This window comes from Sceloporus occidentalis, unplaced genomic scaffold (genome assembly GCF_023333645.1).
Source record: "Sceloporus occidentalis isolate IW3139 unplaced genomic scaffold, rSceOcc1.0.p SCAF_5, whole genome shotgun sequence".
In the NCBI taxonomy this organism is placed as follows: Eukaryota; Metazoa; Chordata; class Lepidosauria; order Squamata; family Phrynosomatidae; genus Sceloporus; species Sceloporus occidentalis.
The window spans coordinates 177,039,793-177,055,890 of NW_028316985.1; the positions used below are offsets into that span (position 1 = coordinate 177,039,793).

A 16,098-nucleotide genomic window follows, 5' to 3' on the forward strand; every position below is an offset into this window, starting at 1 on the left:
ATATTGTGTCTAATTTGTCCTGCTGATATAAAGCAGAGGTGGTAAATCTTCAGTCCTCCACATATTTTGGACTACAACTCCCACAGTCTTTGTGTGGGGCTGATAGAAGCTGTAGGCCAAAACAGTGGAAGGTCTTGAGGTGCCACAGTTCAGGAGTGAATGTTACTTTGCTTTAGTTCCCTCTTCTGATGACACTACATGTGATCTTATCTTGGAATAGGAAGAGTTCCTGACAATGAGAGTAGACTAGATTACTGGTATACAGAGCAGTGGTCCAAGGTAGCATGAAAGGTAGCACAAATGAAACCAAACATAGGACATTCATTCTTTTGAAGGTTTGGCCTGCAGGGCAATGTCCTCTGTCAGCTGAAATACAGCATGTGAACAAGAATGTACATACTGGACCACTTGATACTTCCTGTGTGGGTTTTGTGTTTACTTGGTTCCTGTCATAAAGGTCAAGAGGGAGCGATCTCTCAGGATCTACTTATGGCAGAGATCCATTCAAAATGAATGTGGGTGCAGTGTTCTGAGACAGATGTTTTTCTTTCTTTCTTTGTCTTTAAAAAAGCCCTCGGATGCGGTTATCCTTTATAGTGTTTTCCATGCAAGCAAAAGTCATTCTGCCATTAACACAAGATAGGTAAGTAAATTGCTATGCTGCTTGTTTTTTGTACTTAAACGGAGTGCTTCTGCAATATGTTGTTGGCAGGGACGAACTGTTTGCCTTACTTGTACCAATAACATGATCTCCCATTTCCATGGCACTGACAGCAATAATTTTCCTGAAAGAATAACAGTCACACAGAGTTGACAGTTTAACAAATGGAAAATGAAGCCTCAAGTGGTATAATTCATCCACTTCACTACCTCAGTCTTCTAGAGATTACAGACCCAGTGGTGGCTGGTGGGTTCCATGTCAGTGGGGCAGTGAAACCCCTACAAGTTTCAGGCCCCAAATTGGTTCAGCACCTTGGATAGCTCTTTTGAGTTTGGACTACAACTGGAGCAGAGTAACTACTCCTCTGATGTGGAACCTAGTAGCTACTTTGTGCTGTCGTAAGCATCACTGGAACAATGTAAGCAAGTCCATCCATGTCATATAAGCCTAGCTTAATAGTATTAAGTGGAAATACTAGTGGATTAAATGGCAGTAAGCCATGTATCTCCTTACATTTGATTACAAGTCTGAAAGACTTGGAGAAACAATTATTGAATGGGATTGCGAAGGAAGACATCAGGCACGATAACTTTCGGAACAGAAATGTCTCTTTTCTGAACAACAGAAGTGTGAGATTTATGCACATATGCTGCACTGACAAGAAATGTTCTGTTTGTAACCACTGAAAGCAAGCAGACAGCCTCCACGTTCTCATCAAGTGGCTTTCTTTTCCTTTCTTTGTCTTGAATTCCAGATGGATTTGATAGACATCCCAGGACTGGTCTCTTATGACATGATCCCGCCCCTACGAATTGGTCTTTTACTTTCATTTTAACAAAGCATCACCTATTAAATGATGCAGATTTCTGTTTCTCCTGTTGGATTTATTTTGGTGTGTGGACTTTGGTATCAGAGATAGTGACTCTGCCTCTTTGGTAAAATCAAGTGAGAATCAGTTTAATATAGACCACTGCTTCTCAGACTGTGTGATATAAGGGACAGCAGGGTTTCCCCCCAGTGGGCCAAGGACCAGTGTCGTATTTGTGACCACTGGCTGCAATTGTTCTATTCTGTAAACCACCATGGGGCAGCAGTCAGTGGCTCAAATACCAGCACCAGTCCAGACACCACCACTTTGAGTAGCACAAGTATTGAGGTTGAAGCATTGGACTAGACTATGGAGGTTATTAGTCTTCACAGAAGTGAGAAACTCATTGGGTGACCTGGGGCCACTCATTCTCTCAGCTTGGCCTCTAACCCAGGTTTTTTATGAAGCTGAAATGAGAAGGAAGAGAGCCATGTACATAATCTTGAGCTCACTGAAGGAAAAAGGTTTTTAAATATATGTATTTTATTAAAAATACAACATGAATACTCACTGTTCTTTTTAAATATCCATAATGATCATATATATGTGTGTGTGTGTGTGTGTGTGTGTATACTGAAAATTCGACACAACATACATTCATTTCAGTTTCATCTATAAAATTATTTTACTAATTTTCTTCCCAGCTAAAACTGGAATATTTCTCTACTGCCTGACATTATCATATTTTGAAAATATAACAATATTTAAGCTAATTACATTACATTTTAAATGATGTCTTTGACCTCCCAGCCCTACTCTAATCTTCATTGCCTATATACACTCGTTGCTCTTGTTGTTAATTGCCATCAAGTTGACTAGATTTATGTCAGCCCTTTCTATGACAGACATCCAAGTCACCCTGTCATCAACAACCCTGCTGAGATCTTGCAGACTCAATGCCGCAGCTTCATTGATTGAGTCTATCCATCTGGAATGTGGTATTCCTCTTTTCTTACTGCCTTCCACTTTACCAAAGAAAGCATTATTATGTTTTCTAGTGAGTCATGTCTTCCTATGATATGTGCAATGTATGACGGCCATAGTTTAGCCATCTTGGGAAAATGGGATGCAAATGTAACTATGGCAATAAATAAAAACCTTTTAGTACATGTTTACTTTTTTTGGGGAAAATATGGATACTTCAGTTAAAAATTATCTTTAAATTATGTTACATTAATATGTTCTGCACAGTTTATTAAATCATGTAGCCAATTCTGCTCCTGTTCATTAGATGAAGCCGGACTAAATGTCTTTCACAGACCACTGGAAAGTGTAGGTACCAATAACAATAAATCTGAAACTTCCTGAGACATGGGAGATTATCGCATATAGTTCTCAGAACGTTCTGCATCGTAACGTGATGAGAACGTTCCTGGAACGGATATTACCGCATTGAGTAAACTGGAACGTGATCAGAACATGATTGGAACGCATTTTACCGCACAGCGCTTCCTTTTTCTTGAAACCGTTCCCAGAACATTTTCCATGGAGGTCCATTCAAGCCGAGAGAAATCCATTCTCTCATTCCTCCATCTCCTGATTGGCTGAAAGAATGACAGGCAGGGAGACAGGCAGGCCAGCGACTGCAGTGAGGGAAGGTGTGTGTGTGTGTGTGTGTGTGTGTGTGAGGGGGGAAAGAAGGAGGGAGGGAAGGGAGGGAAGTTGGGACAAGGGAGAGAAGAGGAAAGGAGGGAAAGAGAGAGAAAGAGAGAGGGAAAGAGGGGACCAGGGCAGAGAGCAAGAGGGAGAGGGTCTGGCTCTTTGCTATGGAATTCTGGGAGTTTGCTTGCTTTTGGGTGGTGCTCCAAACAGAGGAGCTTTTGTGGGTTCCCTCTTTGAGGGAAGGAGGAGAAGGTCCTGGGCATCCCTGCCATCCCTGCCTCCTGCAGGCTGCCAGCATAGGAGCCCCGATGGACATGACACCAGAGGCCCCCCGCAGAAGCAGCCAGACCCTCTCCCTCTTGCTCTCTGCCCTGGTCCCCTCTTTCCCTCTCTCTTTCTCTCTCTTTCCCTCCTTTCCTCTTCTCTCCCTTGTCCCAACTTTCCTCCCTTCCCTCCCTCCTTCTCCCCCCCCCACACACTTTCCCTCACTGCAGTCCCTCGCCTGCCTGCCTCCCTGCCTGTCATTCTTTCAGCCAATCAGGAGATGGAGGAATGAGAGAACGGATTTGAGAACAGATAAGAATACTGCACAGACCACTGTTGGAACGTTCTCATCACGTTACAGCTCGCTGAGAACACATTTAATCCGTCCCCTCCTGGAACACATGTAGAACACATTTAGAACGTTCTGAGAACCCAATTGGAACACAGACATGCGGTATTCTTAAATGTGTTCCGTTCTCATCGGGTTCTCAGAACGTTCTGAGAACGCAGTGTGGTATTCTCTATGGTCTGTGCTTTTTCAGACATATCTTCAAAGGCATAGAGACCTGTGAATTTTTATTCTAGAACATTATGTAATTATGGGTGGTTTCTCATTTGCATTTGCTGAGCCTTAATTTTGCTGTTTTTCAGGACTAGTAGCCAAACTTTGTTCACTTTAAGTGTTTCTTCTTTCCTGTTGAAATTGTCCAGGCGTTTGAGGATTTCAACTAGAGTCAGGGATTTCCCAGCAGACAATGTTCACTAATTAAGCAGACACTAATCCTCTACATTTCCTCCCACCCTGAGGATTAGACTGAGAAGAAGGAGGCATCAAAATTGGAAGAAGGAACACCAACAATCTAAGATATGCAGATGAGACCATACTACTCGCAGAAAATATCAGCAATTTGGAAAGATCATTGAAGAAAGTCAAGGAAGAAAGTGCAAAGACAGGTTTACAGCTGAATGTTAAGAAAACAAGAATAATAACCACAACCTGCATAATTTTCAAGTAGATGATGAAGTCACTGAAATATTTAAAGATTTTCCAAACTTGGGCTCAGTCATCAATCAGAGTGGAGACAAGAAACCAGAAGACTAGGACTTGGAATGGCAGCTATGAAGGAATTAGACAAGATTTAGAAGTGTAAAGTTATATCACTGAATAATAAAGTTAGGATGGTCCATGCCATCATATTTACCATATAGAATTAGACAAGATTCAGAAGCGTAAAGTTATGTCACTGAATATTAAAGTTAGGATGGTCCATGCCATTGTTTTTCCTATTTCCCATATAGTTGTGAGAGCTGGACAGTGAAGAAGGCTGTTAGGAAAAAAGAATCAACTCATTTGAGATGTATGTTGGTAAAGAGACCATTGTATGGGTCATAGAGAAAATCAGGCCCAAACTCTCTCTAGAGCCAAGGATGACTAAACTAAGATTGTCATATTTTGGCCATATCATGAGAAGAATGGACTCATTAGAAAAGACAAGAATGTTTGGTAAAGTTGAGAGCAATAAGAAAATAGGAAGACCACATGTCAGATTGGTAGATTCAATCAGAGAAGACATGGTCAAGAATCTACAAGACCTGCGGATAGGGTGACTTGGAGAATTCCAGTTCATGGGCTCACCATAACTCAAAGTTGACTTGAAGGCAGTTAACAGCAACAATGCTAAAACTCACAAAGCAGAAATACACTCAGATTCTTAGAACCCATAAGAACCCATTTTAGGATCAAGCTGAAAAGCCAATGCAGAAATTGTTTTTGCAATTAGTAGACAAGAAGCAACTGCAAGACTAAAGAAAAAACTGATCACATGGGAGGATCTTTTGTGTTGCTGGGTTGGTGATGAAACCCCACTCATTGAGGTTGTGTGGGCTTTGATGTTGAGTGTCTCTCCTCCCCCTTCTTCCACCTCACTTGGGCCAAAGCCTTCCATTCTCTATTTTGTCATGTTAGAGAATATTAGTGGGCAGATGGTAACCTGCCCTCTTTTGCTGCACAGTGAATTCTTTTCTCCTCACTCCTTCCTTCCTATTCATTGGGACCATCAGTTGAAATTGGTCTGTAGGTGTCAGAGATTGCTGGGAGGTCTCGCTTATATGCTGGATAAATAAAACTGAACTGATTGTACGAGAGCTATTTTTTGCGCCGCGAAATCTGTTTCAGAAAACTGGAACTCGATTTGTCGTTTGTTTCTTGGCAGCAGAACTGGCGGAGCCTGTGGACATGCTGCCACTCATTCCTGGCAAGCACAAAGTGTCTGCTTTGTAATCTGCATTCATACATAATCAGTTTCAAGTTGTTTTCAATAGACAACGAGTGTAAAATATTTTGGATTAAACAGATTGCATTGACTTTACGTAACTTGCTCAGCTGCCATCTATAGTGCACAGCATGTCTTCCGTTGCAACCCGGACTGCCAGTACGGATATAAATTGCTTTATGCAAGCTTTTCTAGTTTACCTTTTAAATTGGTTGGGGATGGTGGCAGGTTTTGGGGGGGGGGGGGTTGTTGTGGCAGATGAAAAATATAGACGTTTCAGAACAAAATGTTTTGTGCTGGCAATAAAAGTGAAAACTATACATTTCTGAAAAGTATTCTTTTGTATCAAATATCCCTTCCCCCAGTTTGTGGGAAGTATATTTAGAATTTCATGGTCTGGATTTGTAGGGCCATTTTATATAATGGTTTCCCATCTATCTATGTGATGAACACATTCATGGCTGGAGGAGAGATTTCTGTTTGGCACAATAGTGGCTGGTGGCATCGAGGTCAATGGAGTGAGGAATAGGGATGTAATTCTTCAGTTCCACACAGTTTTTGAACTCTATTTATATTTTGGGACTTAATGAGTGCAGATTCACACATGGTTGTTTTGCTCAGAAAAGAGCATTTGCTATCCAGAAAATAATATTTCTATGCAGAAATGTTATTTTCTGTGCAGAAAAAGCTATTTTCTATGCCAACTAACCACATGCAAATTTTGCATAGAATGAATCCCCAATGACAACATTTTGTTCATATAAAATAATTTTTATATGTTGCTTTCAATGCAAACCCACCCTTTGTGCAAGTTTGAACAAAAAAGCCCCAGTTGCAGCATTTTCTGCATATAAAGCAGTATTTTCTGTAGAGAAAATAATATTTATGTATAAAATACTGTTTGCAGTGCAGAAACAAAACACTTGTTTCGTATGGAGAAAATACTGTTTTCTAAAGAAAGTAACCATGCACAATGTGAAGTCGAACTATGCACAAATTTTGCACAGAATAAATCTCAAACTAAAAATTCTTGTCAGTCCAAGATTCTTCTTATCAGGGTTTCTTGATATTGGAAAATATATATAAAATATTAAAATATATTTTTTCAAGTTTTTTTAAATCTCTCCTCCCCCCCCCCCCCCCATCTTAGTGGTAAATCGACTCTGTGGTTTAGCCCAAACGGACGAGATTCAGCACTTCAGAGTGCTAAGAAAATTGAGAGTGCGTTCCTTGCCCCATTGACATGGAAGCCACCACTAAAGAATAGTGGAAAAGCCACTTTTCAGTGGTTGATTTGGGCTGTGGAGGCCAATCTAAATCTCCACAGTACATGGGAAAAACGCAGGAGGAGGATATATTAGGAATCAGATACATCCAACAAAGCAGAATTCTGAGTTGTTCAGGTGGAGGCAACACTCAGGCCAATGAAAGACTGGCGGACATCCCAGTCTGATGCCTTAGCTTTAAAAGCCAATATGATCCATCAATAGGAGTGTAGTGTCTAGATTGAGGGAAGGAATAGTACCACTCTATTCAGCTTTGGTCAGACCTCACCTGGAACATGGTGTCCTGTTCTGGGGACCACAGTCCAAGAAGGGTATTAACAAGCTGAAACATATCCAGAGGAGAGCAACCAAAACAGTGAAAGGTCCAGAAACCATGCTCTGTGAGAAGTGGCTTATGGAGATGGGTATGTTTAGCCTGGAGAAGAGAAGGTTAAGGGTTGACATGATAGCCATTTTTAAATATTTGAAGAGGTCTCATGTTGAGCATGGATCAAGCTTCTTTTCTGCTGCTCCAAACACTAGGATATAGAGCCAACAGGAAAAGAAATTCTACCTACATATCTGACAATAAGAGCTGTTCCTGACAATAAGAGCTGTTCCAATAGCTCCAAAGAGCCTCAAGGTGTGCTAGTCTTTCCTTCTTTGGAGGTTTTTAAACAGAGGTTGGATGGCCATCAGCTGGGAGTGCTTTGATTGTGTCATTCCACATGTCAGGGGACTAAACTGGATGACCTTTTCCAAACTCTATGGAGAGTATCATACAGAGGCTTACCGATGCTAAAACATGGTTAAATCATCTGAAAACTGCGATGGTGTGAATGCCAGTTGCATTTGTTTCCCGTGATTAAATTGTCAGGAAGGCATCCCACTGCATTCCTGTCATCAAAGCGTTCATGCAGCAACCATTTCTCCAATAACAGAAGTTCCCGTTAATGGAAAAATGGCTGCTAGAAGAATGCTTTGATGACAAGAGAGCAACAGGATGCCTCCCTGACGATATAATTATGGGAAACAAGTGTGACTGGTGATCATACTGTTGTGTTTTTGGATGATTTAGCCACATTTTAGCGATGGTAAGCCTCCGTGTAATAATCTCCTAAGATTCTATGGTCTGGGAAAGGCTGCCCCAAAAGGGTGGGCTGGCGGCAGCCTGTTTCCCTTTGGAGGGATGCCAAAGCTGCCAAACCGAGCAGTGACCTTCCAGAGTAAAAAGAACCCAGAAAAAACGGGTTCTTTTTCGGTTGCTGGGCAGATGTCACGAATGGCGCACTCATGACATAAGCAATGCATTGCAATGTGTATATGCTGCGCATCACTTACGCTAAGATGGTGGCGCCTGTGTGGTCGGGATGCCAGCATGATGCCGCTACTGTGCCGTGCTAGGGTTAAGGACTGTGCGGTTGGTGCATGGTTCCTAACCCTAGAATCGGCAGCGGCACGGTGCTTCTGGACCATCAGTCCCGGGCCTATGATTCTCAGAACTCCAAATAGTGTACAAATGAAACATTGCTGTTTTTCAGTCTGTTCAGTCACTTTTGTTTTGCTTTCTTGTTCTCAGGGGAGAAATTGAGAGAGGCCTGGAAGAATTACGTAAAGTAAAGCCAGGAGGTGAAACATACATGCATGAAGGAATAAAAGAAGTATGTTTGTTCCCCCACCCTGTTTTTATTAAACCAGCTGCAGAATTTGTTACTGTCCAAGGTACCTCACTCTCTTGGTTAAGTTGTGACATTATTTGTTTTTGTTCTTTGGTGACTTTTTTTCCTTTTAAAAAGGAGAAGCAGGTGTCAGAGAACTAATCACAAGTGAAACTGTGGTGGGAGCAAAGGGTTAAATTTTCCTGTTCCTATCATGGTTATGAATCAATTCAGAGGCTTCCTGCTTTTGCCTCATACCAAAAATGAAAAACAACCACTTTGAGTATAAGTGGCATATGAAACATAAATGAATTTCATGCTTAAACTTGGATCCATTCTCCAAGATATCTCATTATGTAAATGCAAGTACAGTATTCTACAGTCAGAAAAAAATCCAAAATCCAAACACTTTTCATCCTGAGTGTTTTGGATAAGGGAGACTCAACCTGTAGTTCTCGTATGTGGAGTATTTCTCCCCTGTTTTCCTTCTCTATGGTCTAGAGTTTAGAAGTTATTTTCTGGAGAACAGCTCCCAGAATCACCTTGCTTGGGAATTTGGGCAGTTCTATTCTAAATAAGTAACTTTTCCATGCTGTGCCCCCTTGCCAAGACAATTGTGGTAGAACATTTTCTTGGTTTTTCAGGCAAATAAACAAATTGAGGCAGCAGGAGGCTCAAGGTCAAATAGCATCATCATTGCTCTAACAGACGGGAAGTTGGAAGGCTTCATACCGCAGTATTCTGAAAAACAAGTAAGCGCTGAATTGTGATCATGGCCCCCATTAAGTTCAACTGTTGCACCTATCTCTTATAATCCAACAGTTGCATACATTATATTTTTCTTACTTTCTCATTCCCTCTCTGGGATAGGCAGATATAGCCAGAAGTCTGGGAGCGAGAGTCTACTGTGTTGGTGTTCTCAATTTTAACCAAGAACAGGTAAGAGGAATCCTTCTGTGGGTATTTATATTGTACAATATCAGCAATTGGCAATTGCTGCTAGTTATAAGTAGTGGCTTCTAGGACTCTCAGTGTTTGTACACACTGCCCCTAAGGGGCGGCCTACAGTCAACTCTCTCAGTGCCAGATTGGGGCTGTGGCAATTGCATGCCGCAGCCCCAATCTTGCCTTTCTGTGCTGTGGAAAGGGCACTATAGGCTGCTGGCATCAAGGCTTTTCGGGGCTTCTTTAGCACAGCATAATCTAGACACAGCGCCAGAGGAGTGCCATGACACTGCTTGCTGTGTGGTGTGGCATGTAGCATGCAGCCACCCCGGGTATGGCGTTGAAGTGTGCATTCTGTGGACACCATGCCCTGGCTCTGCCCCCAGGCCAGCCTTTATCACCGGTCTGCACAGCCCCTGAGTCTCCAAAATAATGTCTCCAGACTCTGTTCTGTACATACTCTGGGGTGGGCAAAATGTGACCCATGGACTGCTTGTGGTGTTTAGACCTCGGATTTTTGGCCCATTAATTCTTCCACTAGTCTTCCAACCGCCCAGTTTTAAAAAGTTTTGGTATAACTGCCCCTCAAATCATACAGAAAAGCCCTGAAATGCATGAAAACCTGTGAAATTAACCCACTCCCATCATCACCACAACTATCACAGAACCTTGTACTCCAAATGATGTGATGTCACTTTCTGTTACCATTTTGAGAGGAACAGCAGAGGAAAATCGAGGTATTTGGGCTTGCTGTCTGTGTGTGTGTGTGGGAATGCTGCCTGTAAGGGGTCTGAGAGTGAAAAATTGGTCTCCACAGAGTTGCCCACACCTGACAATCAAATTGGAATGAGGCATCAAATTTTGAGCAACAAACCTGCATGTACCACTTTGGGCTACATGTAGAGGTTATCCTTTCTGGTGCAACTTGGATGCTCATCAGACTAAATATAATAAAGAAGCCCCCACTGCAAACAATAACCCTTCTGCCCTTCAGAGAGAATAAAGTTCTAGGATGGGGTGGGAAACTGCATGGTGAGTGTGGTCAGTTTCCTCCTTTATGGGGCATAACAGCAAATGGTGGCACACTGGAAGTAAAATTTTGTCACTTCTGGTTTTCAGTTCTGCTTGAAAACTGACTCCAAGAAGGTCTTTTAAAACATTTTTTGCAGGGGAATTCTGCACATATGTGGCGTTTTTAGGATTTGAGGGCTTTTGCTTGTGCAGAAGAACACTGCTGAATCTGCCTGTGGTCACTATTGGTTTTCAGGTGGAAAATCAAAATCACATTGAATAAAAAGTGGGAGGGAGCTTTGGTGGACTGCCAGGTGGCTTTGAGGTCGGGTTCAGAGGTTGCATATTGCCCACAGGCTGCACTTTTCCTTCTTCATTTCTACAACAACCTGTTTCTTGCTGTGGTCAGTTTGTACCACATGAGGTTTCAGCTGCAGGATGAAGTGGTTAAACCATTCTGTCATCTCAGAGCTTTGCAACCTTTGCTACATCTTTGTTTTTCTTTTGTTGACAGGACAGGGAAAAAGCTGTTTCTTTCTTTCATACTGAGAATGCACTATATGAGGAAGGGAGGTTTTTATTTCTTCACTTGCCACCCATGGCCAGAATGAAATCATCCCCCACACCCATCTAAAGCTAAGAAGTTTAGGAAAAGTTTTCATTGATGTACAGTGATTTATGTCAATTTGGGTTGTGGAGGAGTAAGAACATAAGCCTCCCCTCCTTTTTCTCTTCTTTCCTTTTAAGAATCAGCCTCCTCTACGCTGGTAATTAATTAAATTAATTAAAATGGTGACATCACTGCCTGCTATGCATTGCATTCAGTGTGATGTGTGTCCTATGCTTGAATCTCCCCTAAAGTGAGTCAGATTAGGTCAACCTAATCGAATATTGTCTTTTTTTTACTTTTGGCTCTAGCAGCTTCCTAGAGCCTGAAGTAAAGCACTCTCTCCTTCTCTGTCCATGTAGGTGGGATTCTAATGGGACATGAATATAGCAAAATTATTGGGTTAGGAAGTAGGAAACACCACTTCAGTGGTGCTTGTGCTGTTTTTGAGCAGCCTGGTGTGCTGTGAAAACAGCTGCAATGATGGTAGAAAGTGAGGCTCTATCTGCTTGTGTGGTTCTATGTTGTACATTTCTTTGCTCTGAAATCCTGTCAGAACTCAGAAAAAATTTCTTTTTTGGACTGCCACTCCTGGATTTTTCCAATGTTTGTGGTCCAAACCAAAACACACTGCAGAAACAATCTAGCTTTAGACTGCTCTGCTTCAGTGCCATGGAATTCTGGGAATGTAGTTTTGAGAGACGTTTAGCCTTCCTTGTCAGAGAGCTATTCTACCAAAATAAACTACAATTCCTAGGATATCCTATCTCTGAGCCAGGTCAGTAAAAGCGGTCTTAAACTAGATGATGTCTGCAGTGTGTACTGGACCTCTGTTGGCTGGTGGGTGGGAGGTTTCTGGGATTGTAGTCCAAAAAAATAACTTGCAAATTCTGATCCCTGCAGTAGGTGGACTCTCTCTCTCTCTCTCTCTCTCTCTCTCTCTCTCTCTCTCTCTCTCTCTCTCTCTGTGTGTGTGTGTGTGTGTGTGTGCGTGTGTGTGTAAATGCACCAAGACTAGTTGGATATTCTGTATTGCTTTGCCAGATGTGTTTGTTTACTTCCCTAGCTTGAAAGTATAGCTGATTCAAGTGAGCAAGTTTTCCCAGTCAAGGAAGGATTCAAGGCTCTTCGAGGGATAATTAATTCTGTAAGTATTCTGGAAAGCACAACATACTGAACTTTCAAGCTCTGAGTTTGTTTGTTCCTTTATTTCTACTTCTGTGGCTTCCCTTTTTATGCTGATGACAAGCTGCCAAGGCTTTCTGTAGCCAGAGGGTTTCATTCCTAAAGAATGTACTGTTGCATGTTAGGTGGGCTAAAAGTGCTTACAAGGGGTAGTCAGGCCTCTACGGTAGGAATGGGTAATTTTTAAGGGTCAGGGTTATGGCCTCCATGATTTTCTTATGGAATGGGTGCACAACTAACATGGGGACCAGGGCCCAATTTTCCATCCTCTAGCCTTCCTTCCAGCTCCCCCCACCAAATGTCCCAAGATATCTTCTTTTCAATGTGAAGTCGAAGGCTTTCATGGCCAGCATCCATAGTTTTTTTGTGGGTTTTTCAGGCTATGTGGCCATGTTCTATAAGAGTTTAAACTCTTATAGAACATGGCAACATAGCCTGAAAAACCCACAAAAATATATTTTCTTTTCCCTTGGTTTCTTTTTGAAATGGTGATTAGAAGTGACATCACATCACTTGTTTCCTGTTATCATTTTGAAAGGGAAACAGAAGGAAAAGAAGCATTTTTGGGGATGAGTGGATCCTTTGTGGGGCAGAGGAGGGTGGATTGTTTTTTATGCATTTCGGAGGGCTTAAGGTGGGACTTTTGGGCAATTTTTCTCCAAAAATCACAGTGGAAATAGTAATAGTGTGTGTGTGTGTGGGGGGGGGGAAGGATTCAGAGGGTTTTGGTAGACTGTTGGGAGGAGTTTGTGGGCTACATCAGTGGCATCACTAGGGTTGGCGTTACAGGGTGCTGTAACTCAGGGTATCACCACCCATTGACTTACTCCCATACCACACCATACAGAATCCTTAGTAATCTTTCTTGTACTAATGTTACTCATAAATTGTAGTTCGCGTATACCACTGAATGTAATGGTGTAAACAACTAGCAAAATTAAAATTATACATTTAAATTACAATATCATATACCCAACCTAAATGTATTTACATATACATAGTTTCATGTCTCTAAAATAAAAATTTGGTAAGATAAAAGAATAAAAAATTAAAAAAATATATATTTTAATTTAATTTTTTAAAACTTGGGGCCTCTCCTTTCTCCTCCCACTGAGCCTTGCCCTACTTACACTATCCTTTCAGCACTTTAAAGGGATGCAGGCGAATGCTGCAGCCCTTTTCTGCCAAAAGGCAGATGTTTGGGAAGCAGTAGTGTTAGTCCCCGATTAGGATGTCACTTGATCTGACCTGAAACTCCCCCCCCCCCCCACACCTCCATACTGATGCTCCCAGGCTACATATGCTAGGTCCAAAGGCTGCATGTGGCCCAAAGGCTGCACTTCATCCACGCTACTCTGTTAGCTTTGCTAGGACTGAAAATAGACAAAGTAAATAAATGCAAAACATACACAGAAGCCTATTTATGGCTTTGATGTTGAGGATTTGAGTTTTTGTAAACATGCAAAATCATTGCGCCTAGAGACTTCCAAGATCGGGGAGTGGGGCAAAGCACATTTTGCTAGAGAGTCCTGGTTAAATGCTAGTAATGCAGCCACTCACTCACAGCCACAAGGTTGTGAATTTGATTCCAGCCAGGGGCTCCAAGGTCAACTCAGCCTGGCATCCTTCTGAGTTTGCTAAAATGAGTGCCCAGCTTGTTGGGGGCAATTAGTGTACACGTTGTAAACTGCTTATAGAATGTTTAGTTCAGTATGAAGTGGTAAAGGAATGTAGCTGCTATTGCTATTTTGCTATTCCCCCCTCTCTAACAGGGCAAAGCTAAGATTTGCAATTGGGCTGAAGCCTGCAAAAAAAAGTCATGGGGCCACATGATGCATACAGCTGTATGTTGTCCAGTATAGCTGCAGGGGTAACAATTCCTGCTGAGATCCATGTTAAACCCGCAGGTGGAATCCTTTCAAGTACTGACTTCTGATGTGTTAAGGGAATTTATGCTTGCTCAAGTCAAGAGTGAGAAAGAAGGGGTTTCTCATGTCATGCTGCTGAGATTTGCTGCAGGGCAAAGCTGTGCAAGGAACTGATTGTGTACTTCTTACTATGCTTTCAGTTTATATTGAATCACATCAGTCTTCACTAAAAGGTCTTGTTTTTCAGTTGGAAAAACTGTACTCATCGTGTGGTACTACTTCTTGGAACTGTTCCACACTTCCAGTGGGCTGACAGCATGGTCAAAATGAATGTGCATTTGATCAAATGCAAGCTGAAGGATATGGGGAAGGGGAGAGGAGGGGAATTAATTCAATAAGAATTTGAGATAACTTGTAATGTTAAGTGTAAATATAAAGGGAGATGGAATTTCCATATGAAGAGTGTTGCATAATGTGGTTTATTATGGGTAGTCTAATTTGGAGGGAAAATGGTGTTGTCAGTGTTTAATTCTTGAAATTAAAGGTTAGGCTCTACTTTTTTGGCTTGATAAAAAAAACTTAGGCCAAAAAATGACAAGTTCAACAAATGTTTTAAGGTTCTTTGTGTTGGAATATTGAATGTTCCTTTGCTTAAACAATATCTGTGATGAGATCATTGACGATCTGAATGTTACATGTTTGTGTATTAGATTTGTGCTAACAAAAACAGAATTCTGCAATGCATATAAACCGAAGCAAAGGGAGCAAGTTATCAATGTACTTAATATACATTTCAGGAACAGAGAAGTGGGGAATCACCCAGAATCCATCAGTAGTTGGGTGTGCTTTCTAGTCCTGGTGGGGTTATGCAATCCTGTAACATCTGGAGAGCCACAGGTTCCCCAGCTTTGCTGTATTCTGTATAAGGTAGTTTGCTTTTGCTAGCCAATGGGGATTCCTGCTCAGTACAGTTTACTTTAAAGAGATATCTCTGACAGTTCACACCAGATTATCCAGCCTGTCCATGAAAAATAAATGCTTGTTAGACCCAAATGTGAGTCAGTAGTTGTTGCTGTACTTGGTGCAGTGTCTCAGTCTGCATGTGTCTTCTGCTGTGAATGCACTGAGGGAAAGCCATTCTCTCTCTTACTCTCTCTTTCTCTCCCTAAGCCTCAGTATCCCTATCTTTAGCATGGGGCACAATAGTAGGGACTCCCCTCGTGTGTATGTGCCTTCAAGTTGCCTATCTACTTATGGTGACCTCATGAATTTCATAGGGTTTGCTTAGGCAAGGAATATGCAGAGATGGTTTTGCCAGTTCCTTCCTCTGAACTATAGTCTATGACACGTGATATTCATTGGTGAATACCCATCCAAATATTAACCAGAGTTGGCTATACTTAGCTTCCAGGATCAGATTGGATCTGTGTTTCCTTTCCTTCAGCGGCTTGGAATGCAGTCTTTAGCATAGGGGGATAGAAGCTGAGAGGGGAATGGTGGGGGATGAGTAACGGTGAGAAAGAGGTGGGGATTTTTCCTGTGCGGGCTTTTGGCTGGGGGAGGAGTAGACTAGCATTGGGGATTTAGCTATTGCTTTTGCTGGGAGGGGTCAGTCTCAGCTAAGAAGCTGAATGATGTGGAATTGCTGGTTCTGGAACTATCAATAAAGTGCTGTTGATTCCTAATCAAGCTGACTGGTTGATTGTCCAGGGTTCTGGTCTCGCATTCTGACAGTCTAGTACCTTTAGGGTATCTAGGCCTCAGGACTCACAGAGTTGTTATTGTTGTCAGAATTACAGTCTTGGGTAGAGGTGGGTAAAAAGATGTTGTTGTTGCTGTTAAGTACTTTCCACATTAAAGTGGTATATTTGGTAAATCCTGTAAATTAAAA

At 41.9% G+C, this 16,098-nt stretch overlaps 1 protein-coding gene across 1 annotated transcript in view; it reads left to right on the forward strand.

The window, feature by feature from the left end:
- Window positions 1-16,098, forward strand: part of ANTXR2 (ANTXR cell adhesion molecule 2) — a 159,403-nt gene that overhangs the window by 10,248 nt on the left and 133,057 nt on the right. The window contains exons 3-7 of the mRNA XM_089526263.1: window positions 572-643; window positions 8,513-8,594; window positions 9,236-9,343; window positions 9,462-9,530; window positions 12,221-12,301. Of these exons, the coding sequence (XP_089382389.1) occupies window positions 572-643; window positions 8,513-8,594; window positions 9,236-9,343; window positions 9,462-9,530; window positions 12,221-12,301 (412 nt within the window). The remainder of the gene's footprint in view (window positions 1-571; window positions 644-8,512; window positions 8,595-9,235; window positions 9,344-9,461; window positions 9,531-12,220; window positions 12,302-16,098) is intronic.